The 24,097-nt window shown below is 41.2% G+C and overlaps 1 protein-coding gene across 1 annotated transcript in view; it reads right to left on the reverse strand.

Moving 5' to 3' along the window:
- The window catches only part of LOC307263099 (ras-related protein Rab-26-like), a gene marked incomplete at both ends in the record, with an annotated part of 52,430 nt that extends 29,904 nt beyond the window's left edge, over positions 1 to 22,526 (reverse strand). Inside the window, 3 exons of the mRNA XM_080044153.1 lie at positions 567 to 608; positions 19,659 to 19,769; positions 22,338 to 22,526. Of these exons, the coding sequence (XP_079900279.1) occupies positions 567 to 608; positions 19,659 to 19,769; positions 22,338 to 22,526 (342 nt within the window). The remainder of the gene's footprint in view (positions 1 to 566; positions 609 to 19,658; positions 19,770 to 22,337) is intronic.
- Between the last annotated feature and the right edge of the window lie 1,571 nt (positions 22,527 to 24,097).

Here is a 24,097-nt window from a genome sequence, read left to right on the forward strand (position 1 = left end):
ACAGGCAGAAATAAATAGCTCTGCAAACAGACTTTTGAGCCAATTATGGGCCAGAATGAATATGTTCCAGAGCAAAAGGCCCACTCCATCCGTCAGCCCCCTTATGAAGATCATTAGGGATAATTACCTTCCCCTGTATGACAGAAATATCACATATCCAACAGTGCTGAGTTGTTCACAGTATGGGCACTGGGCAAAGTGTGGAGCAGGTAAGAAAAGTGAAAGCCCCAGTAGAAAGTACTCATGGAGATGTATAGAAAAATAGTTCTCTTTTTTAAGGGGGTATTTGAATGAAGATCACACCACGTCCTCATCCAATAACACCACAGACGGATCTCTCATTCATCTTGTACAATTAGACACAGCAGCTGATTGAAGTAAACAGCAGACACGGCTAAAGCTAAAATGTTTTTTTTATCGTGGAGTTAGGTGGAGTTGGAAAACAGGATCTGAGAGGAGATTAGAGACTGATTTTCTTTTGGTTGACAGCATCTCTTGAAGACATCAATACGTTACGCTATGAAAGCTGTTATTTTATGGCTGTCAGTATAAAGTAAGGTTCTTACCTGGAGCTTCACCTTGACTCCATCAATGCTCAGGACTTTATTCTGGAAATGAGAAGAAATAAATCATAAGTGACAGTGCCTAAATGTAAACATGTTTTTCCAAGTTGCAGAACCCTTTTTCAGCTTCCTCATAAACCTGTCTGAACCATCTCTTCCACTTCCTATCAGCAAGCCACACTCTCCCTTCTCCTCTCTTCATCAATATTGCATGTCTCCACCACACTTTGGACTCTTTTGATGAATCCTGAGGTTAATCCCCTCTGCTCTCCCCACCTCCGACTGTGTCTCCTTTTCTCTCATCTCGGCTTTGAATCTGCTGCACAACATAGCAAACATCTAGCTCAGTCAAATAGCACCAGCATAGTCTACCAAGTGTAGAAGTCTTTGTTCACTTTGGGCTCTTTCATAGTATCAGATGTCAGAACAGAACTATATTTTTGTTCATTTGACAAACGATTTGCTAATCACTACACATTACAAAACATTTTGCAGTGCCTTGGCCCAGTAGCTCATTTGCAAACCTGACCTCTGACAAAAAGTCGAGCCGGACAGATGAATCAGTGTTGAGGTGTGGGACCTGCAGTGTGCCCTTTGCCCTTCAACTCATCGACCAACATCACTCCCGTTCCAAGAACTGCAGGATCATTACATCTTATTGATCTGGGGCCGGTTTCCCAAAGCCTTCGTAGAGCCTTCTTAACGCTACGTCATTCGTAACCCCTACGTAGAGTTCCTACTTAACATTTCGCCTGTTTCCCGAAACGTTCTTTGCTACGAATCTCTTTCGTACGTCCTACGTTGGTAAGGTTGGTCTGGAGCGCCCGCAGAGCCTTCTTAGCTCTACCGTAGGGATGTTTCAGCTCTCATTTGTGTCATTTAACTAATAAATCTGACTGTATTTCATATCAAACGGACACAGCGATGACTGTATTAAATAACAAACTGTTAAAAACGATAACTGTATATAGCGTACATATCACATTTAAAGTAAGCTATATATGTTAGCAGAATACCATTCACTCTGATTCACAAAGTGTTCAAACTATAAGTAGCCTACATAGTCATCTAACTGACTTGACAATCAGCATTAACTGATTGGATGCGATGTCCGTCAATATGAAAATAGGCTACTTTATACGTGATACACTACAGCCTACAGTCGGATCGTTTTTATCAGTTTGATATTTAATACAGTCATCGCTGTGTCCCTTTGATATGAAATACAGTCAGATTTATAAGTTTAATGACAAGTGAAGTCCCTGCGATCGCTGTGGCATCGCCAGAGATAGGCTTGGCTACTACAGACCCCCACATTTCCTTCCGTAAGCACCATGCGTAAAACGGACACGAGTGACATCCCTGTTGCGCATGGAACTGCCACAAGTCATTCATGAAGAAAATAATTGCTGGAAACAATCTTAATCTCCTCCGCTGTTTCTATATTTTTCTATAGCCTAGGCTACCTTTTTTAAATCAGTAGGCCTATAGGCTATGGTAATACGTTCGACCAAGGTTAACACTAGAACCATCGCATTGTGTTCCACACACTGCGGAGCTGTCAGCTGAGCCGGCTCAGCTGACAGCTCCGCAGTGTGCGTCGGATTCTCCGCCTCAAAACATGTAAACGTGTGAAAAAATTAATGAATAATCAATTAAAGCTTACCTTAAAATAAGTGTGCCATGTTACTGTTTATTGTATTTAGGATTGTAGCTCATTTGGACGCTGTTTGGGCCGTCTGTTTTTATTGATATAGGCCATTGGCGATATTCTACTTTCAGTTTCCTTACTGACCCACCACGAAACGTGATTATTGTTTTTAAAGATACTTAGATTATAAAGCAAGAGGTGTTAAATAAATGTTTCGGCTTAGAAGGATTTCTAGTAATCTTTTATTCGCAAAGACTTGTCATGCAGCTTTGCATGAAATAAGCAGGAAATGGAAAATCGAACTCTGAGCCATCGATTTCAGCACTGGACAGCGCCGTGTACGAGCCACGTAGGGACTGTTTCTTAAGAAGACTCCTAAGAGACCGTTCGGGAACCACGACTACAGAGGTAAACAACTTTGGTAAGTCATAACGTAGGAGTCTTCGTAGCACGCTAAGAGATGACGTTATCGGGAAACCGGCCCCTGCTCTATACGGCCAAAGCTACATTCTACAGCTTCTCCTGTTTTTGAGAGGAAATTAAAGGGCTGTAACTGATTTGAACGGAATGCTAACATCAGAATGTTCACATGCTCACAATGACAATGCTTGCTAAATGTGTACAGAGTTCACAATATGTTTAACTTTAGTATTACAATGTAATCACCTGGTCAATTATCAAATTCCTTCGTGGTTTTCTCTACTTATGACATCTATTGCAGGAGAGGGATCCCTTACTTTGTCGACTCTCCCTGAGATTTCTTCAATTTTTTAAATCCCGGTAAAGGGTTTTTACTGGGAGTTTTTTCTCAGCCGAGCTAAGGGTGTAAGGGCAGGGTGTCATATTGTATCATACTGTATCATATTGTATGAAATGTAAAGCCCACTGAGACAAATGTATTTGTGATTTTGGGCTATACAAATAAAACTGATTTGATTTGATTTGAACATTTGCAAACTAGTCATGCTGAGGCTGATCGGAATGTCATTAGGTTTGCATTTGGTCATAAACCAATGTGTTGACCATCCTGAGGGAGAACATGAAATCTCTTAGCATCCATCCAATAGTCGTTGAGACATTTGACTCAAACCCCCAGATTTGAACCTGAACATGACTTAAAACAAAAGGAAAAAAAGATTTTAGGCCAATCCATCTGCTCAATCTTAAAATAATTCACAATAGAAAACTTGGACCTGTTAGTGGCACTATCTGATTAGTCTAACCCTAACCCTATGGGGATCTGTACCAAATTTCATAGCAGTCAATACAATAGTTGTTGAGATATATCAACAAAAAACTACAAACTTATGGAAAAGTCAGGTGATCACCAATGTCAGTAAGATTCACATATAGTATAACAACTTTTGATATTCTATATTTCCTGGACAATCAACACATCTGTCTCATACATCCCATGTTCTGTGAACACTCACTGCCATAGACAAGAGGTGCCAAGATGTTCTTCAGTGACCCACATGTAGGCCTCCAGGTAGGCCAATATGGATGACATAACGTCAACACTCAAAAACACTGCCAGAGGAGCACTCAGAAATAGATACGGTCTTTGTTGACGTGTTCAATTGATATACCACCTTGAGAGTCGCAAAGGGAGAATCTCATAAATATATGTATGGGCAGGTTGAGCTGCAAGCTAGTTTGTAAGCGTGCTCTGATAGGAATCAGAGTCTCAATGGGCTCCCTCACTGTTCTTGTTGTTGATGGCAAAAAAATAAATAAAAAATGAAATGAAATTCATAAATATTTAGTGACCTAGAAAAAGAGGCTAATCACTGTGGTAAGGATTCCGGGGGCTTAGTCAACCTTGATTGCTCCAACAATTATTGTGGATTTGTTAAGAGTGAATATCCTGAAATCACCCAGGAAAGAACACAGATGTAATGAGCACTGAGGCTGTGGACTGTGCAGGATAAAACCAAGCCCTAACCACAGCGAGTTCTACCAGCATCCAATGCGGAAGTGAAAAAAAATTCAGTTCATCGAGTGGCCACTACGAGGTGGTAACAAAATAACCAATTTCTCACTGACTCCCATGTTAAATAGGCCGTTTTCACAGCATTATTAAACCTATTTATCTGGTGCAAAAAATGTGGAAAAGTTCAAGGGGGATGAATACTTTATCGAGCCACTGTATGTATATGTTGACAACTTCCATAAACTTCCACCTCTGTGATGTATGTGACTGTTTCCTTAATTGGTGGTAAAACATCCCTTGTTCAATATACAATATAGCATATAAGAAGAGGTATTAGTAACGCCTCCAACTCCAATTCTCTAGATCCTGGACTCTGGGTGTCCTGGGTACCTGGGTGACCTCATGGAGACTCGGATAGCACAATAATCACACTATAGACACTATGGGATTCCGTTATATAGATGGGCTACATTTGCTAACTGTAGCTCATGTGGTAACAATGAGTTTGACTGGTGAAAATGGCCTGTATGCTAATTGTGTTGAATAGCCTGGGGAAATAAATTAAATGAAACTGGCACACTTAAGAAATAGCTATACTTTATTACTTAATTATACCCAATATAACTGAATGTTAATTGATTCTGGGAGGATATGCAGGGCTAAGAAGAAAGGTTTAGTCTCAACTCTGACTGAACAAGTCTATTTCCCCAAAGCTTTCCGGACTGGGCTGTCAGTGTAATAGACAGAACTGTCCAGCCATTGACTTGCTCAGTTGGGTCCTCGTGAAGTTGAAAACAGAGATTAATTGAAAGAGCAGTGAGCCCTTCCACAATGGCAACTGCACTGCTGCAGAACCGCAGGCTTCCTCAGTCATTTCCCCGCTATACCAAAGGGGTCTGGTAAAAGAAAAAGTCCTAGATCTTAATTTTCCATTGCAACATCATCCAGCAACACAAAAACGATGGATGATATGGTTTCATGCAAGCACAATATCCAGTTAGAACACCTGGGGGTGTCTTCGAAAAAGGCAAGGCCACTGATTTACCTTGATACCTCTGCTCTTTTAAAAAAAGTCCATGTTTCACTAGTCACTGGTTTGCAGTTGTACCTGTAGCAACACACACACACCGTCTGTACTCCAAACCTGTCCTGAGGCAGTAAACACACACTCACACAGCATTGTGTGATGCTGTAGCACAGATCCATTATTCAGTTGAATAGTGTGTGTGTGTGTGGGGGGAGCCTTGACCTCACTGAAGCTCTTCCCCGAGGATCTTTTCACACACTGGGGTGATACAAATCAAACAGCAACACAACAGTACATGGTTGCTGTGGCTGAATCCCAGGATAGAATAGGCTGTGGGGCGAGCTGTTGGCTTGAACTCCAACACACATATTGTGTGTCCTTCAAATTTCTGTTTTTCCTCACCTGCCGCTCAGACATGAATTCATGAAAACAGCACGTAGTATACAGGGCATTAGTCTGTAACACACACACACACAAAGCTCAGATTTATTAGTTTCCAGGCACATTTCCAGACATTCTGCGCAGCTTTCTCGAAACTATAAAACGCAAAAAACCTGCAGAAAAACTTGACACACATGGCACCCACGCTAAGTTGCCTGAATGGATTACTTATAGTGACAGTGATCCATAAATCTTAAGATTGGAATTAATTAGGATATGTATAGTGTGTAGCTGCACAAATCCAAAGTGAAACACTTAGTGCGGTTACATGCAGACTCATAACCGGGTAAATAAACAAATAAGACCTCAACAGGACTGGTAAAATGCAACTTTATATGATCTACTTCGCACACAAATCGGCACTTTAACGGACAAGCGATGTTGTTTAAGAACACCTTGATCACTCATTCATAGTCTACATTCTACCTTCATGTATACAGGATCGCATATCTCATATCAGAGTTCTAGTTCTGCGCTTGCTCGAGAGTTCCTTGTCGGGGATTTCACAAGGAAGTGGACGGAGACCACGTAATAAATAGTAGTGTTGTTGCCGGAAAGGAACCGGACGTGGCTCTATAACCACTTTGAGAGGGCCACAGCGCCACCTAGCGTAGCGGAGTCAGCCATGCTCTGGCCATTTATGGAATATTTGAAAGGCCATGTATACTCAGACAAGTGACGCGGTCCGTTTGAGTAGCAAGTTCGGTATATGAGTTAATCCAATCTAGTTGTCCCATGTAACCACACTGACTGTAAACAACAAAGAGGAGTGCATTCAAGAAAAACAAACCTCAGTTTAAATTAACATCCTTTCTTCCTAGTCAGGCCACAGAGGACTGTCTACATCAATCACATGTGACATGACATGAGGCCTGTTCCATGCAGCAAGGGAATCTGTTTGTGGATTGACTTTACTTTGATTACCCTACATTCATTATACCCAGATCATTGGGAGTTAATTGAGTTCAAGGTAGTTATTGACCACAGAGCTAAGAAGCTGTGGTAGCCGAATCCCCCGTTGCGACCAAGACAAAGGGTGGGGCCAGGACAATCATCATTGTGTTTGAAGAGGTTTATTTCAGGAGATTTCCATCAGACATCAGACATAGTATTTCATGGTAGCAGCAGGCTGAGGCCGCAATGGCACTGAAGTTGCTAGTTACAGGACCCGTTTATATCTGTGTGTGTGGGGTATCATGTGTCTTAATATCTGCAAATAGACATATCGTTTCATTGCCTGTGCAACACCCAGTCAAACACACGTCCATCTAGGGATCTGATGTTAACCTTTAGAGTCTATCTGCTCAGCACTCTTGATGAAGACCATTCAAATCTACCACAAAGCGTCATTTTTACCAGTGGGCCCTCATTATGTTTGTCTCGTAAACACAAGTGACATTGTGAGGAACACTGAACGTAAACATAATACAATTCCATATGGTACCTTTAAAAACAAAAAAAGAACAAATCTGCATAGTTCTGTTCTGTATGTGAAAATAAAAAGGTATATTGCACTCCTAGTGTTGTGGTAATTGGTTGTTTATTTTTGGAAGCTGATGAAATGTTTTGAGAGATTTTCTCTACAGAGTACATATCTTTTATTATCTAGTTATTAACTTTTACAATAGTGCGTCGTGAAATCCATTTGTGAGTTGGTGTTGTTACCTCAAAACTTGGATATAAAAGATAAGTCAATGCAGAAAATTGCAAATGGCCACACATTATCTGCTTTAGCTACTTCATGAAAAAAAAAAAATCACGTGCCCCGATTCAATGGGGCGACTGTGGCTCAGTTGGTAGAGCGGGTTGGCCAATGATCAAAGGTTGGAGGTTCGATCCCCGCCCTGCCACTTGTGTCATAGTTGTTGTGTCCTTGGGCAAGACACTTCACCCACCTTACCTCGTGTGAATGTCGATAGTTAACCTGCTATCGGTGTATGAATGTGTGTGTGATTGGTAACGTGGGAAAGGAAAACAGGTCTCCCTTGCAAAAGAGACTTCGGTCTCAATGGGATTTACCTGTATAAATAAAGGTTAAGAATGGACTGCTCACCCCATCCACCTGCTATCCTTTTCATCTTCTGTTTCTCAGTACAGGTTTGTCTGTTGAACAACATCCATCTCTCCCCACTTTAGCTTTGTGTTTCTTTAGCATTTCTATCATGTCATCATGCCCAGGTATTCTTACAGTTGGCTTGGCACCTCTTTCATGCCATAGTTAAATATTCATGCCGCTCCTCGGGGCTTGATTCTCCAGATCCTCGTGACATTAGGGCAGCAGGTGGCAAAGCTGCTTTATATTAATTACAAACCACTCCCTAGGCAGAAGTGTGCCCCCCTCCATCCACACAATAACACACACACTCACAAGTTTACACGTGCATGTACACACATACAATTTCACTTTCAATTAAGAGGATATGAATGCTTGATAACTTTAATACGCATTTGTTATACATCTACACAACAGAACAGCTCATTCAGACAGACAGACAGACAGACAGACAGACAGACAGACAGACAGACAGACACACACACACACAGCTCAGATATATTAGTTTCCAGAAAACAGAACAGCTCATCCTTAATTGTGGAAGTAGACAAACAAACACATACTGAAAAGACAGCCTAATGTATTGTAAACACAAGTGTATGGAGTGCCTTCTTTTGGACCCCCTCCTTCCCTCATGTTATACTGCAGCTCCTACTTCATCTAAATGCAATTCCTTTTTTCAAACAGAAATAACATTAGTGTCACTTGATGGCATGATCAAGCTTGGCACCTTAATTGCACCCACTCAGAGAAGACGGACAGGCAGACTGGCTGGCAGGCGGCAATGTGGATAATGGAAAAATCAGTCAACCATCCCTCTACCCCTAGCTCACTCGATCTATCTATCTATCTATCTATCGATCTATCTATCTATCTATCTATCTATCTATCTATCTATCTATCACATACAGCAGTTGGAAACAACAAGTTAAAGACAGAGGCATAAAATGGCGTCATAACTGAGGCGATGGACTGTCAGTGACACACAATGGCAGTGGAAGTATCAAAGAGAAGCTGAAGGCTTTCAGAGCAAAAAAATTTAATCATCAAGTCGCAGCTTGATTTTCATGATGGGTCCTTTATCGTCCTCGAACATGCCAGAGGTGCCTCTCTCCCCGCTGTCTGCTTTTCAACACTCACTCTCTAAAATGTGCACAACAGCCCCTTACAGGCTCATGTAATGGGGCTTGCAGGCTTTAACTTTTCTAAGTTCTTCCGAGATCTAAAAGACTTACATTAAGTGGATACAATTTTCTATTGTCCCCTGGGGAGAGATAAGCAGTTTGAGGTTTAAAGGTTTGAAGTGGAACACGGATAGTTTAGTGTCAGAAGCCTAGAATGCTCATATGTCTGCAAGTCAGCATGCCTTGTTAAAATGTGGTAAGACATGGATAACTTACTGTACTTAAGATATTTAGCTATTTAAATGCCTAACATACATTTATATAGACTACTGGCACACTGTCAACAGGCAAACACAGAAATGTTATCAACTTTATATCGAACAAAAGGAAAATTAAATCGCTTGTTGTTCGGCAACATTTTAATGAAAAGTACGCAACTGATTTGTTTGGTCGTTTTTGTAGTAATTCCGTGATCATCGACACCCACGACATCCACTTGAGTCACTGTCAGAGGCACACTGTCTGAAGATGACGACCTCATGTTCCTTTGAACAAAGAGATTTTCAGCCACTAAACAGGCACTTTAAAATGCAGAGTGTAATTACGCACTCTAAAATGTCTCTCCAACACACACACACACGCGCGCACACACACGCGCGCGCACACACGCGCGCGTGTGTGTGCGCACACACACGCACGTCAAAGATGGAAAGGCATTTATAACGTGTTTCTCCTGAATTCATTGATTTCAGAGTGCTGCCGCGAAGAATGGACAGGCTCATGAACCAAGGGTCCAGAGGATGATGGCTCAATCAGCCTGAATGAGTCCGTCTGTGTATGCAATGCATGCTGTGTATGTCTGAGACGCGTCTTCAGCATTGACGTGTGCAGGCATCATTTCATGGTTGTTAATGGAGTGAAGACATTTGACCTATTTTATACTGTTGGATAGTTTGAAACGGGTATAATTAATATTTTCTTCATAAGCTTATCATGTTTACCACTTTATAGATTATTTTTCAAAGACTGTATAACTGTACCCACTGAACATGTTGACTAGTCAGGAGACAGTGCCAGTGTTCATGAACATTATTTGCCGGCAGTGATTTGGGAGAGGCAGTGCACAATGTGTGGTAACAGTCAGAAGAGACACACAGAAATGCAAAACAAAAGCTGCATGCCTGAATCTTTCCTGGTTCATTTATAGTTGCCACAATCCTTTCGGCATTGTAATCAGAGTTAATTTGTATAATGTTTTGCATAGGTGTCTGTCCGTCTTGTCTGTCTGTCTGTCTGTCTGTCTGTCTGTCTGTCTGTCTGTCTGTCTGTCTGTCTGTCTGTGTTCATTGACAGCCAGTAAATGTGTCGCAGAATGTGTGACTGAATGGAATTGATATGAAACCGCACCAGTGTCACACTTAGTGATTTAGCGCTATAGCGAGACAGAGTGCCATCTGTCAATAATAATCTATTGATGGAGAGAAAGGGTTGGGTAACAAGAAATCTCAAATTTCCCTAGAACTGTGGATTTTTACAAAACACAGGCATTTAGAGAGTCTGTGTATAGGTTTCTAACATTTGCATACTTCATCCAAGTGAACATCCCCCGGACATCAGAAATATGGACTCACCTCTCACCTTCAAATCCCACCTCAAAACATATTTATTTAGGCAGGCATACTCACCCATGGACTGAAAATCTGCTGCAAGCTCTGTGCTTTTTAAACTTGTTTTAAAGCTCCCATATTATACACTTTTCGGTACTATTATACACCATATTATCTGATCTTAGTGGTCCCTAATACGTTTTTCTTTAATTGTTTGCTGAATAAAACTTTCAGATAATTTATTGTACTATACTGATGTTCAGCTAATCTCACAATGGCCTATTTTTTTAAAAAGAGCTGCAGCTCCCCTCGTAAATATACAATCTTTGAGCTCCCCCCGCCCCCTGTCCAGAAGCAAAGCCAGATACGCCTCGCCCTCTGTCTGTCAGGGCTGTGGACCAATAAGAAATAGGGGTGTGGGCTGCACAGTGGAAGCTTCTGGCTTTCCAGTTTGTGAGGTCAGAAAACGGGAAAATTCTGACTGGAGTATATTGGGTGGGGGAGGGGTGGGGGTTTCAGAAAGGGGGAGAGTGAGAAAAGGAGAGTGTTATTTTTTAAAATATTTTGGCAGTCTCTAGGCACACCGTGGACCCATGGATATGTTAGAACACATTTAAAAAGTGCATTTAGCATAATATGTGACCTTTAATTGTGTTTTTGCCTCAATTGTTTTATGCATGTTAGGCGACCTTGAGTGCCTTGAAAGGCGCCATATAAAATAAATGTATTATTATTATTATTAACATGTTACAGTCCATAACAGTTGTACTTATCTGCCAAGACCTGCAATACAGACCAGATGTCACATCAACACAGTAAAATGCAACACCAGCAGAGGAAGCACCTCCAATATGATCAAACATTGAGTTCAACGGCATGGATCTGTTTGAATGTCCACACTGTGGCACGCTGACACAAAACACAGATGAGCTAACATTCACTTTTTATATTGTAGGTAAACGAATGATGGCTACAAATGTCACCAGTATATATTATTGTATTTGATGTAAGTTGTAAATAGAGTTGGTTTGTAATTACTTTTCTTTATCATTACTTTATATCAAAACGTTCTATTTCATTTTATAAATGAAGGGAAAAAGAAAACACACACCTTGTCACAGTTGACATTTTACGGATACAACCTTAATGTGCTAAGAATAAAGATAGGCTAGTTTTTCGAAAAATATCTGGTTTAACACACACACACACACACACACACACACACACACACACACACACACACACACACACACACACACACACACACACACACACACACACACACACACACACACACACACACACACACACACACACACACACACACACACACACACACACACACACACACACACACACTTTCTTTTTACCACTTAAAATAATCCCAAACCATACTAATAATATCCTTGTTTGTTTCTCAGATGTACTGTACATATTTTCTTTCCCAGTGTGTTTTCACAATAGCCTCATCTTCCTGGAAAGGTCATCAAAATGAAATAGCATCCCCCTCTCTTCTTGGTCCCTAGCTTCGACTGTGGGCTCAGCTAAGATGAGAAGTGACTAACACATTTTCAGTCCATTTAGCCGCTAAACTGTTATTAGTGCTATTGACCACACAGTGAGGGCTAAGTCTTACAGTGTAACCGGACACTTCAGCAGTGTGTCTACGTTGGACAATTGGCTGGGCATTATGGGGGTCACGGGTCAGGGCCGAAATCAATGTTTGCAGCTTCAATTTAAGGAGGTATGACAGAGACACTCAACAATCTGAGAGCGATAAGTAAGATAGAGTCTCAAACAGACATATTTTGCCTCCATGGACATTAAATGAATAAATTCCTTTGAGTGATATTTCCTAAAAAGTAAAGCATTCTCCATGTAAAGCATTCACAGACTGGGTTTTAAAGCCCTACTGAGGCCTGTTTCAGGAAGCGGGTTTTGAGGCCATTCAGAGTTTGTTCGCTCAGAGTTAGTGGGAACTATGGGCTTTCAGTTTCACGAAGCAGGTTCAGCACAACTGCGGCAACAGACCCAGTGAGACTGACCTGGTAGGTTTGAGGGAACCAACTCTGAGTTTGTGTCTCTTGACGCTGCAGCTCCGACTGAAGAAGCGTGTCACATCCCTACTGAGCCCCTGAAGTGATATGGGCAAAAACAAAAGTGCTCTTAAATGCAGGAGCATGGTGCCTAAATACCACTTCAACTTATCTTAACATCAGATACTTTTTCAATTGCCTGATTCATAGCCCCCACCCGCACATACATACTAAGTAAACCCAAAAATAACATCAGAGGCAGTGAAATCTGGGGCCGTCTGCTATGAGTGAAACATTCCTGCTGTGCTCAAATGGAAACTTGATTTTACATTTGTAAAGTCCAATAGCGAGGAAACCTCTGGTGCAACTGTGACACACAGGGATTAGAGGGTCATGTACATGGGAGAATGAGGGGATACCTGTTATTACAGAGCAATATATATATTGCTCTGTAATAACAGAGCTATATATATATATATTCTGCGCCTCCAGTACTTTTAAGGTTCAATGTTTTCCATATAATTTTTATTCATCTTCCGATCAAAAAAAAAAACTCGACTCAAAAACCACGAATGTCAACATCATGGTGGCACAATAGGTGATGGCAATAGGATTTATCCTGTAGGGAGCACTATTGTCTGCTCAAAACTGAATAGAAATCCATCAAGGAAGCTGTCGAGATATTTGCGTCTGGACAATATGGTGGAATGACATTGCCATTCCATAGAGCCTGCTAACATGAATAAAGAAACATACGTACCTCACTCCAGCATTCATCTGATATGTTAGGCACAGTTTCTTTTAAGGCATTGTTCAATGTTGAACTCAAGCCCATCCACTGTAGTAATACTCCATTCCTATCCTAGAGTAATGCTTCAAAGGTATATTATTCAGATACAGTTCTTGTGTACAATGCAGACTACACACAGGGTGAGATACTGTAAATTAGTATGCTAGGTGCAATCAGGAACAGTGAACGCTTTAAGTCAATCATTGGAGTAGGAAGGCAGTGTTGTGGGGTTTCATCAGTTCTGGGCTGCAACATGCCGTCTGTTATAACTGACTTCCTCCACCGAATCAATGTAAGATAACGCAAATCAGTTCATTCTAAAAGGGTACAATTTATCCAATCCAGCACTAGCTTATTGGTGGAACTTGAAATATTTCAGTAGGAACTTTCACTACGGTCAAGGTTTTTTCGAGCATGTCAAATCAGAGAGGTTCACGTGGTCCAAGGCTGATTTTCTGCTTGAACTGACTGAATGACAAGCATGCTGAGAAGTAGAGTCTAAAAGGCAATATATAATACTGAATACTGAAGGTATAGCTGAGTTTTATAGGAATTAGTTTAGCAGGTATTCGGAAAAACAAATAAAACAATTGTGCTGGATGAAAGGTTCAAATGGACCACTAATATTATATTACAATTCATCCTGAGGGGATCAAGAATATCACAGCATTACTGTAAACAGTGAGCCGCTGGTGGTGCTAGAGAAAACTCCTGTTTTTATAGTATGAATTGAATGCCTAATCAATATGTCATGGCAGTCCATCCAATAAATTTGGATATTTCGGTTTACATTTAAAGAGGTGAGCCAACTACTAGACCAACCTTGCTATATCCCTAGAGCAGGGGTCTCCAAACTACGGCCCACGGGCTGCTTTTTATTGGCCCGCGGCCGATTAAAAAAAATAATGCAATATGGCCCTTTTAATTTTTAATTTTTTTTTGTTGGGGGGGAAAATCCATGTGTCCTTCTTCAATAGCTTCTAACTCATCTGACACAGTGTCTCCAAATTATTTTTTCATAAATTCTTCAGATTAAGCCTCTTAATTTTCCTCTCAAAGTGCACCAGATTCATAGCCTGGCATTCCCAGACCTGCCACTAGGCGCTGGCAAATTAAATTTGCTGCGCCTGTTGGTCTGGACACTCTCCATTTAAGCTTTTTCAAAAAGTCGAGAAAACCCGACTCACGTTTCAATTGGTTCTATCTAATATGGGCGCGCCAGAGCCCTTTGTATGGTGCTCTGGGGCGGACGTAACCGGATGACGACAGTAACATGCATGCAACGTCGAAGCCGTGATAGTAAACATCAAAGATGGCTGCAGATATGTTGTGTGAGTTTGAGACTGCTTTGGCCTCGACCCTTTACGATTTGGAAGACGGCACTCAAATCTTTCATTAGCAAGTAAGTGGCATGTTCCGTTTTGCCGACCGACCACGGCAAAAGTTTAATTTAACAGTTTAACAGATGTTCGCTAAACGAACGGGGCTTAATACGTCACTTTGGGCATCGCTCTGATTGGTTGTAGTGGTATCCAACTGCGTGCAGTGGAATTTGAAATGCACGAGTAGGAGCCGCCCCTTGAGTTGGAAATTACTATTGATCATGGCCAGACCCTCTATCGTTCAAGATATCAGGGTCTGGATTTCCAGGCTACCAGATTCATACATTTCACTTTAAAAAGTTAAAAAAAATCTCCCGGCTTGGGCCGGCTCTGAGGGGAAATGTGTCTGTTTAATTTGCAAGGAAAGTGTTGCAGTGAAGAAGGATTACAATTTACGAAGATACTAAGAAACTAAACATCAGAGCAGCTACATATCCTGATAAATGTGTTATTTTTTATATTAGGTATCATGAGGTAGATGAATTATGAAGAGGGACAGGAAGGCTTGTTGGAGGATGCATGATGTATATATTGTTAATTGGCTCGCCTCTGAGTCTCTTTGCTTTTCTGCTTCTCCTCGGTATGGTTTCATTTTCTGTATCACTCTCTCCCATTCAATAGTCTTATTCTGACTCTCAGAAATGCTCTTCAGTCTTTGTTAAAAAGGGGAACTATTTGACCACAATGGAGACAGAATCCTCGATAAAGCTCCAATACTGTTTTTCAGTAAATAAGATTTGGGACTCACAATGTGTACAGCTTAAGATACGTTCTCCAACTTAATTCACAAAATGTGAAATAGCTGGCCAGGTAGGGAGAGTGTCAGAAAGAATTAAGCAAAATGAGTGTATGATATATTTAGATAATAACAACATGGGAAAGTCTGAAAATCTCATTGCAGTTGATGAGGATAGACATGCCTGACATGTAGAATAGTTTGGTCATAGACTGGTGGCCTTATACGTAGGAGTTCAGCACCAAGGACAGCTCCGACCATAAAACAGAATTATTTGCCCACCTGTGGCAAACATTTATTTTTTTGTTACATAAATGGCTGTGCATTAGCCTTTCAGTAATGTGTAGGACCAACATATACAGCAAAGATATGTCAAAGATGTTCATATTCTTATGTTTATGACAAAAAAATCCCATCAAATGATAAACAACCAACGATGATGAATATATCCTAATAAGTAAGAACTGTCTGTGTAGCCAAAAATGAAACAAAAAAAATCAAATATAACCATACATTTCTGACCTGTTTATATTTACGATCTAGCTATATATCTTCAGTATGAAACAGTCGCTTTGGGCCTGAGTGCTACAGGTAGGATGGGAAAGTATTGAGAATGACTAAGGCATTGTTGTTTCTAGTATTTCATTGATTTGTTGACAGTATGAAAAGAAATATTGAATAATGCGCCTTAATAATAATGATCGTAGACAGCCATAGCGTGACGTCAACCTTCAGCAAAAAACTGCTATAATGGCTTACAGACACAAAGCTCAGACCTGATTGATTTGAACATTGTCTCTATTCTTTGCATCAATTGCAGAGTAGTAGTTCTGATGCCACAGGTCATCACTTTATATTAAGCGGTTAAGTGTTTGCTAGCTCTGTCTTCACTACTTTGAAAGCTTCATAAATATCTAATTCAATTTAAACAACATTGGTATGAGCTGTGTGACTCTAATGTGTCTATATAATTACAATTATAAAGAAGGACAAGTTTGGAGGAACATAATCACTGCTTACCATTTAGAGAGTCCTGCAGAGCAACTTCTGATTTATTTCCTCAGAGAGACTACAGTTCCCCTTCGCATTCTAGGCATGTATGTACGTAACGCTGTATGCCTTTGGGGTTGGAAGAAGTACATAAGGTGATGAGATGTGCAATGATGCAGAGAGAAATGGAGAAAGAAGAAAATGTCCTGGGGACTTACAAGGGTTGTGAGGTTTTTTATGCTTGCGTGTGTCCATGCACGGTGCAAATCCACATTTAACCCAAAACCTTGAACCGACACGAGCATGAAAGAAAACATCAGTGGTCCTTTTAGCACAGAGAGCAAAAAGCTATGCACATTTTACCAGAGCAGTAGGAGTCATTTACCACAAAAGCGATACCTTTGAAAAGCTACTTATGAGTAAAAAAAAAAAAAGGAAAAAAGAAGATGAAAATCACCAGCACTTTGGCTCTCAGAAGCCAATAACTTTACTGGCCACACAATCAAGCATAAAGACAAGCCTTACCCCCCCCCCCCCCCCCCCCCCACCGCCCCCCGCCCATTCAACCCCAGTCACCTGATCATCTCTTAGCACCTGCATTACCATGACAACTGATGACCTGGACATGCTGCATCGTGAGTCCCCCGACTCTCTCTGGAAATACTTGGTTTGAGAGCGAAAAACCTTTTAACACCGCTATGGAAAAATCACGCCCAGTCAAGTCAATTTCATTGCAATGTTGAGGAGTTTCTGATGAAAATATTAAAAAGGTTAAGGTATCACTGTTAAGATTGACCTACAAAAGGGTTTACATTTTAGTTTTCAGGTTCCAATAATCCCCTTACACATGCAACAGAGTGATGTCTACGTTTAGACGTATTAGCATAATAAGACCCATATTCTCCATGCAGTGATAATTATATTTCTGGTATGAGCAGTGCTTTTATGTTCGATTCACTAGGGAGCTACAAGGCAAAATCCCATCCAATTAACCTGATTTGGTCTGTTATGTCATTGCCATAAAAGCATAACAATGAACACATAGAAATCTGTTTTTCTACTTAGCAGTAATTATACGTCTGAATGAAAACAGATTATATAACAAGGTAAGATCTACATGGAATGAATATGATTAAGACTTGTTTTCCCACTCTTAGTCTATTACATTTTCTTTGGTAAATTCTATAGTTAGACTGTATAACCAATTTGCATTAGAGATGTATTGCTTATTCCAACTCCCTGTATTTTAAGCCACACAAACCCACGAGTTGCCGCTCTGTAATCCCCAGAACATGCCGAGGCTTTAACAAGATCAGACACCAATAAACAAGAGGGGTAAATAAAAAAATAAAAAGAAATAGTATCTCGCTGCAGCTTTGAAGTGGGAACCGGATCAAATCCCCATTCGAAGCCAATTGCCTTCTGCTTTCCCACCAGCTAACAGGGATCAAGACTGTCTCTTTTCTAAATATAACTATGACTCCCTGTCTCTCCCTTTGCATCCTCCATGGGAAGACAAACACCAAGGACCCTTCATGTTTTCATACCCAACAAAGTCCTCTCTCAACTCAACACATTCTGAACCTGCCAACATAGCCATAATAAAAAAAAATATTACATGTAATACTTAAACCGTAAGCCTTGAGGACGATAATGCAATTATTTATGTGACAAAACTGCAATTAAATTATAAGTCAATATGACAAAAGAGCAGACTAAGCACTGAACGTTATGAGGTTTTCTTTTGTTGCTTTCTTCACCAGTAGTTGATGCAGCAGGAAAAGACAGATTTGCTTGGCTTAGACTGGTCCAAATCTACACCTGGGCTACAGATAGTTTTTAGGGGAGACGTTACATAAGAAAATAGATCAACTGCTCATCCACCCGCACACGCGCGCGCGCACACACACACACGCACACACGCGCACACACGCGCACACACACGCACACACACGCGCACACGCACACGCCGGCCGCCCATGCTGGTATTCCTCCCAAGAGTATAAATAGTTTTAATGTTGCACTGACATTTTATCTAATGGTGTTAACTTTGAACATTTTAACTGCATCATTTCAGAAGCAGTTAATATAACGTGTTAGGTGGAGGAGATGGGTGTCAAGATAAACCTACATTGAGAGTTGAGGGAGATTGGTGGAGGAACAAGGCAGCAACTGGCAGGCACTGACTAAAAGTAATGAGGGAGGGTTGGGCAGTAAAGCGCAACCGTTGAATGAACAGCCGCATCAGCGAGCAGCTCATCACTGTTGAAACTGCAAATGTGTTAGTTTAACACTGAATGAGAGATAAAAAGAAATTGGCTAATAGATGAAATTGGCCAGAAAAAGCCCGGTGATTAAAACACTTCTCAGTAGATCACTGCAGAGCCTGGTGGGAGTTAACTGTCTCGTTCTGTGGGTCTTAGCACTGCTCTAAGCCATGGCCTGTCTCACTTTCATGGGCAGGAAGACACACCTGAGTGGGATCATTAAAAAAGATGGACAACTTCTTTCCTAGGCTATCTTTCCATGTGGAACGGCATAACTGGCACACAAGAGACACGGCTATCGCCCAGGGAGACTAAAAAAACTAAAGCATGTCAAACTAATTTAAGAAATCAATATCTTATCTTGTGAGACTTCTGACACTGGAAATAATCCTAGCTACAAGGCATATAAAGACAGAGAAAAGCTTAGAAAAATACAGAACATCACACTAGAATGTATGGCCCCGTTCTATGAAGGGTACTAAACATGAAAGTGTGTTTGTACATGCTAACCTACAAAGCCAGAAGTGTAGTATCTGCAAAAATGTGCAACTGAAAAACTACATCTTTTTGTGTTTTTCTCTTGCCAAATGTAAGCATCAAATGATATTTGACCACTATGTGTATGATTGTAAAGGTGAGAGTTCAGTGAATTTCAAGCAATTTGTAGTTTAAGTCTAATTATAAGGCCAAACAGTGCTAAACTTCATTAACTGCACTCATATCTTAGTGTTAATGTATAAGTGGACAAGGAAGATGTCTTTTCTATTATATGCTTTTTTTAATGAAGTGCCATCTTTAAGATTTTTGTTTCTTCTGTCAAAGATTTCAATCACTTTGTCCAGGATGTCAGTTAGTAACTAGCCTCAAGGTTGTGCAGTATGTGAACTTCCTCGTGGTTAGACCAAGGTAAACTGGGCAGTATATCTGACATTCTGAATGGCAGTTAGTGCAGTAACTGCCATCAAAACGTGTAGATACTGCACTTTGACTTTGTATGGCAGTATGCATGCATGTGGGTTTTGTCTCATTAGTTTCCGGTTCCACTGATTCAAACTCACTCTAAAGTCGATGCCCACAGTGGAGATGAAGCTGCCAGCCAGGAAGGCTCCATCTTTAAAACGGACCAGCAGACATGTTTTCCCCACTCCGGAGTCTCCAACCAGCATCACCTGCACAGGGAAGAAACAAGCGAGAACTCAGCCAAGGATGACAGACAAGCAAAACTAATACGAGCAACCAAAGCCAGGAGTGTGGGGGAGAAAAAACCTCAGGCCGTGTGACAAGCGACAAACAAGAGGGAGCTCATAGGTTTAAAGCTCCCATATTATACACTTTTCGGTTCTATTATACACCATATTATATGGTCTTAGTGGTCCCTAATACGTTTTTCGTTAATTGTTTGCTGAAAAAAACTTTCAGATAATTTATTGTACTATGCTGAAGTTCAGCTAATCTCACAATGGCCTATTCCCCCTCGTAAATATACAATCTTTGAGCTGCCCCCGCCCCCTGTCCGGAAGCGAAGCCAGATACGCCTCGCCCTCTGTCTGTCAGGGCCGTGGACCAATAAGAAATAGGGGTGTGGGCTGCACAGTGGAAGCTTCTGGCTTCCCAGTTTGTGAGGTCAGAAAAAGGGAAAATTCTGACTGGAGTATATTGGGGGGAGGGGTGGGGGTTTCAGAAAGGGGGAGAGTGAGAACAGGAGAGATTGTTATTTTTTTTATATTTTGGCAGTCTCTAGGCACACCGTGGACCCATGGATATGTTAGAACACATTTAAAAAGTGCATTTAGCATAATATGTGACCTTTAAACCATCAGGTGCTTGGCCTCTGTATGAGAGTATGAATTCATCAATGCTCATCATGGTCGGTGGAGATCGGATCTTTTAATCCTTTTCTGAATGTATCCATATTCAATGCACATCTTCATATATGTGTGTGTGTGTGTGTGTGTGTGTGTGTGTGTGTGTGTGTGTGTGTGTGTGTGTGTGCGCACATACAAAAAAAGACAGACACACTTGGGGATTCATTCCCACTGAATGCCACATCCCGTTTGATTCTGAGCCGTGTTGAGGTTAAAAGGGTTTGATGTGATTAGTTATCAGTTTAGTGGAGGGACTGCTGTGTGGGCCCACTAACATGGACAGTCCAAAGTACCTCTTGAGTGGTATAGCAAAGGTTATAACAGGGTCACTGAGCATATTAAAAACATGGCAAAGGGTAAATATGTCTGACGATCTATACCTTCCACTTCCCTGCATATGCTCCATATTTCCCCCTTATGTCATCTCCCTTAAATAGATCTACAGTAGTTATGTTTGCAGGAGGAGGCACCTGGTCTCTCCATGATCGTATTAGGTGTAAATACATAAAATGCAATCCATACAAATAGGAGGAAGAGTTATTAGTTATTAATTTTAATGGAATATCATTGGATTTATGCCTTAACACGTACACACTACTTGTCAGAGAACTAACAGAAGGAACAGGTGGCTGTGTATGGCATCAGAGTCTAAATGTGGCTATTATTCTGATCTGGGCTGCAAAGAAGATGTTGTTGGCTGGAAAATATGAAGTCAGCCCACCAACAAAATAACAATGAATGAAGAACATCTACATTTCACAGAATGGATCAATCTGTTCAATTGTTATGCAAAAATTTAAAAAAAGAGAGGAACACAAAGCTGTCTGTGCGCTCACATCAAACAGCTGCTTGAAAACAACAGAGTATAGGTTGCAAGAGTCCCCTTGAAGCTGCATTGGGAGTAGCTGTAGCGCGCACGCACACACACACACACACACACACACACACACACACACACACACACACACACACACACACACACACACACACACACACACACACACACACACACACACACACACACACACACACACACACACACACACACACACACACACACACACACACACACACACACACACACACACACACACACACAGACAGAGAGGCTGTGGGTGTGGGTGTGGGTGTGCATCCGCATTTGAGTAGAGGTGTAGTGAAATGACAGCTTCTCTATTCACACAAGTGCTCACGCTCGGGGGAAAGAAAACTCACACCAATGGCTAATAACCTATGCTGCTGAGACAAACATGCATCCAACCAGTTGCACAGTATATTTACATTGTGTAGTCGATGCCCACAGTGGAGATTATATAAATATATGTGTGTGTGTGTGTGTGTGTGTGTGTGTGTGTGTGTGTGTGTGTGTGTGTGTGTGTGCGTGCGACTGTTGTAGGGCGGTGTGTGTGCACTTTCCAAGGTTATCGATCGTCTATTGACACAGCTGCTGTCAGGGGCTCGCTGCTCTCTTATGAATAGAGGTGGCAGTAAAGCGAAGGACCATGAAAGCTAAACAGATAAACAACACAGGAGACGCGTAAAGTTGATCACAAACAAGGTTTACTGAGCGTATCTTATCTACTTCATATATTCTGGAAGTGTAGGGGAAACAATGACCTGTAGCCTATGTGGTATAATTTATGTTTAATGTATAGTATAAATGATAGCCTCTATGGTGTAATGTAAATGAAGTACCTTGCCTTTACAATTTGTTTTGTGTGTGTGTGTGTGTGTGTGTGTGTGTGTGTGTGTGTGTGTGTGTGTGTGTGTGTGTGTGTGTGTAAAAATAATCAAATGCAGCCTACTTTTACGCCAGCTTGCATGCATCATGCGTATGCTATAGTGTTTAGGCTACAGCAGCAGACAGCTTACCTTGAAGGCGATATCATAGAACTCGCTGCTGTTGCTGATGGAGGGTCTGCTGGGATGGACCACGCCATTCATCTGAACGATGCCCGGGCTGATCCTCGCAGCTTTACCGGTGCCTTTCCCGGTGGGGCTTCCACCTGATGACGGGCTGTTGGTCGCGGCTTTGCCTTTGGCAGCCTTCTTGCGAGACATTTCTCCCAAAAAAAATAAGTATCTCTATGGATCCTTGCAGTAAGTCAAAGCAAAGCAAAGCAAACAAACAAACCTTGCCTTAAATCTGTACAAGGTGCGGCTGAAAAGTTGCAGCAGCGAAGAACTCGAATTGACAGATTTTTTTCACCTGCGAGTCAGAAGCATGTTCCACCAACACCTCTCCACTCAAAGTAGTGGCATTATCCCGAAATGCAAAAAAACGCTCTCGCTGCTTCCGTTGTTGATCAGCCGCTTCCTGCACCTGGCAGCTTGCTCGCTTCAGGACGTCAGCTTCACTCGAGCAGCACCTGACCGATTAGATGAGACGAGGCAAAACAAAACGAACTCAGAGACGCCATTTCCAGGACAAACAAACAAAACAAACCTCAGTACTTTAAATCCACATGATAAACTCCCTGTAGTCGTCACAGTGTAGCCTATATGTGTTTTATAGCCTGGGAAGTTTTAAGGGTGAAACTTATGCAGCATCATCACCACGTGACTAAACGTTACCCGTTGACAAGGTAACCGTACAGTAGGACCATCACTGATGATGATGATGATGATGATGATGATGGTGATGATGGTGAGGGCAATGGCGGCAGGTTCAACGTCATCATCCAAAAGTGACTTTTACAGATACAACGATGATACACATCAAGCCGTACAAGGACGAACGTATTGTCATAATAACTATGATAATAAGATAACCTATTTACTATGGTTTTAATAGCCTAGGTTTAATGACCAAATGTGTAAAGAAAATATGAAGCATGTGCATTTGTTTGTGTGTGTGTGTGTGTGTGTGTGTGTGTGTGTGAGTGTGTGTGTGTGTGTGTGTGTGTGTGTGAGTGTGTGTGTGTGTGTGTGTGTGTGTGTGTGTGTGTGTGTGTGTGTGTGTGTGTGTGTTTGGTAAAAAAAATAAAATACTGTTATACTGCTGTTATTTTTTCTTTGTAGATTATTTCTCGTTGTGTCAGTGTGTGTCAAAAAAGAGTGCACATACTGTAGAGATGAAATGATACATTTATTTCTTATTTCTTAAAGGTCATTACGATACATAATCATAGTAGGCCTAGCATATTATCTTGACTGATTTTTTTTATATTTCAAAATGTATACATGTATGGCCAAAACAAGGGCAGGACTAATAAAACAGCAAATACGATTATATTGTATTAACTTTCAATAAGGAAGCAATGCAATTGCCACACAGATGTTATTGTTTAATGTCATTAACCCAAGTAGCCTAGTCTGTTTTTGAATTATCAGCATGAGAAATAATTGATGCAAGAAAGATACCATTAAAAACCAGCCACCTGTGGAATGTACTTGATGGGGAGGGCGGTGATTTCCACAAGACACCACAAGAGGGCGATGTAAGAACATAGGATGACAAGTCACAGATAAAACAGGCTATAGACACAGCAGAGAAAAGTCCACGTTTCTCACATAGGTGCATGGTTTCTTTCCCTGTGTCCACCGCCTTTGGCCCCACAGTAAAAACAACGGATCATTATAAAATGAGTAGAAGCATGACAACATGACATCACAGTTTCAAACAGACCAAT

Source organism: Ammodytes marinus (genome assembly GCF_949987685.1).
Source record: "Ammodytes marinus genome assembly, chromosome: 16".
Lineage (NCBI taxonomy): Eukaryota > Metazoa > Chordata > Actinopteri > Uranoscopiformes > Ammodytidae > Ammodytes > Ammodytes marinus.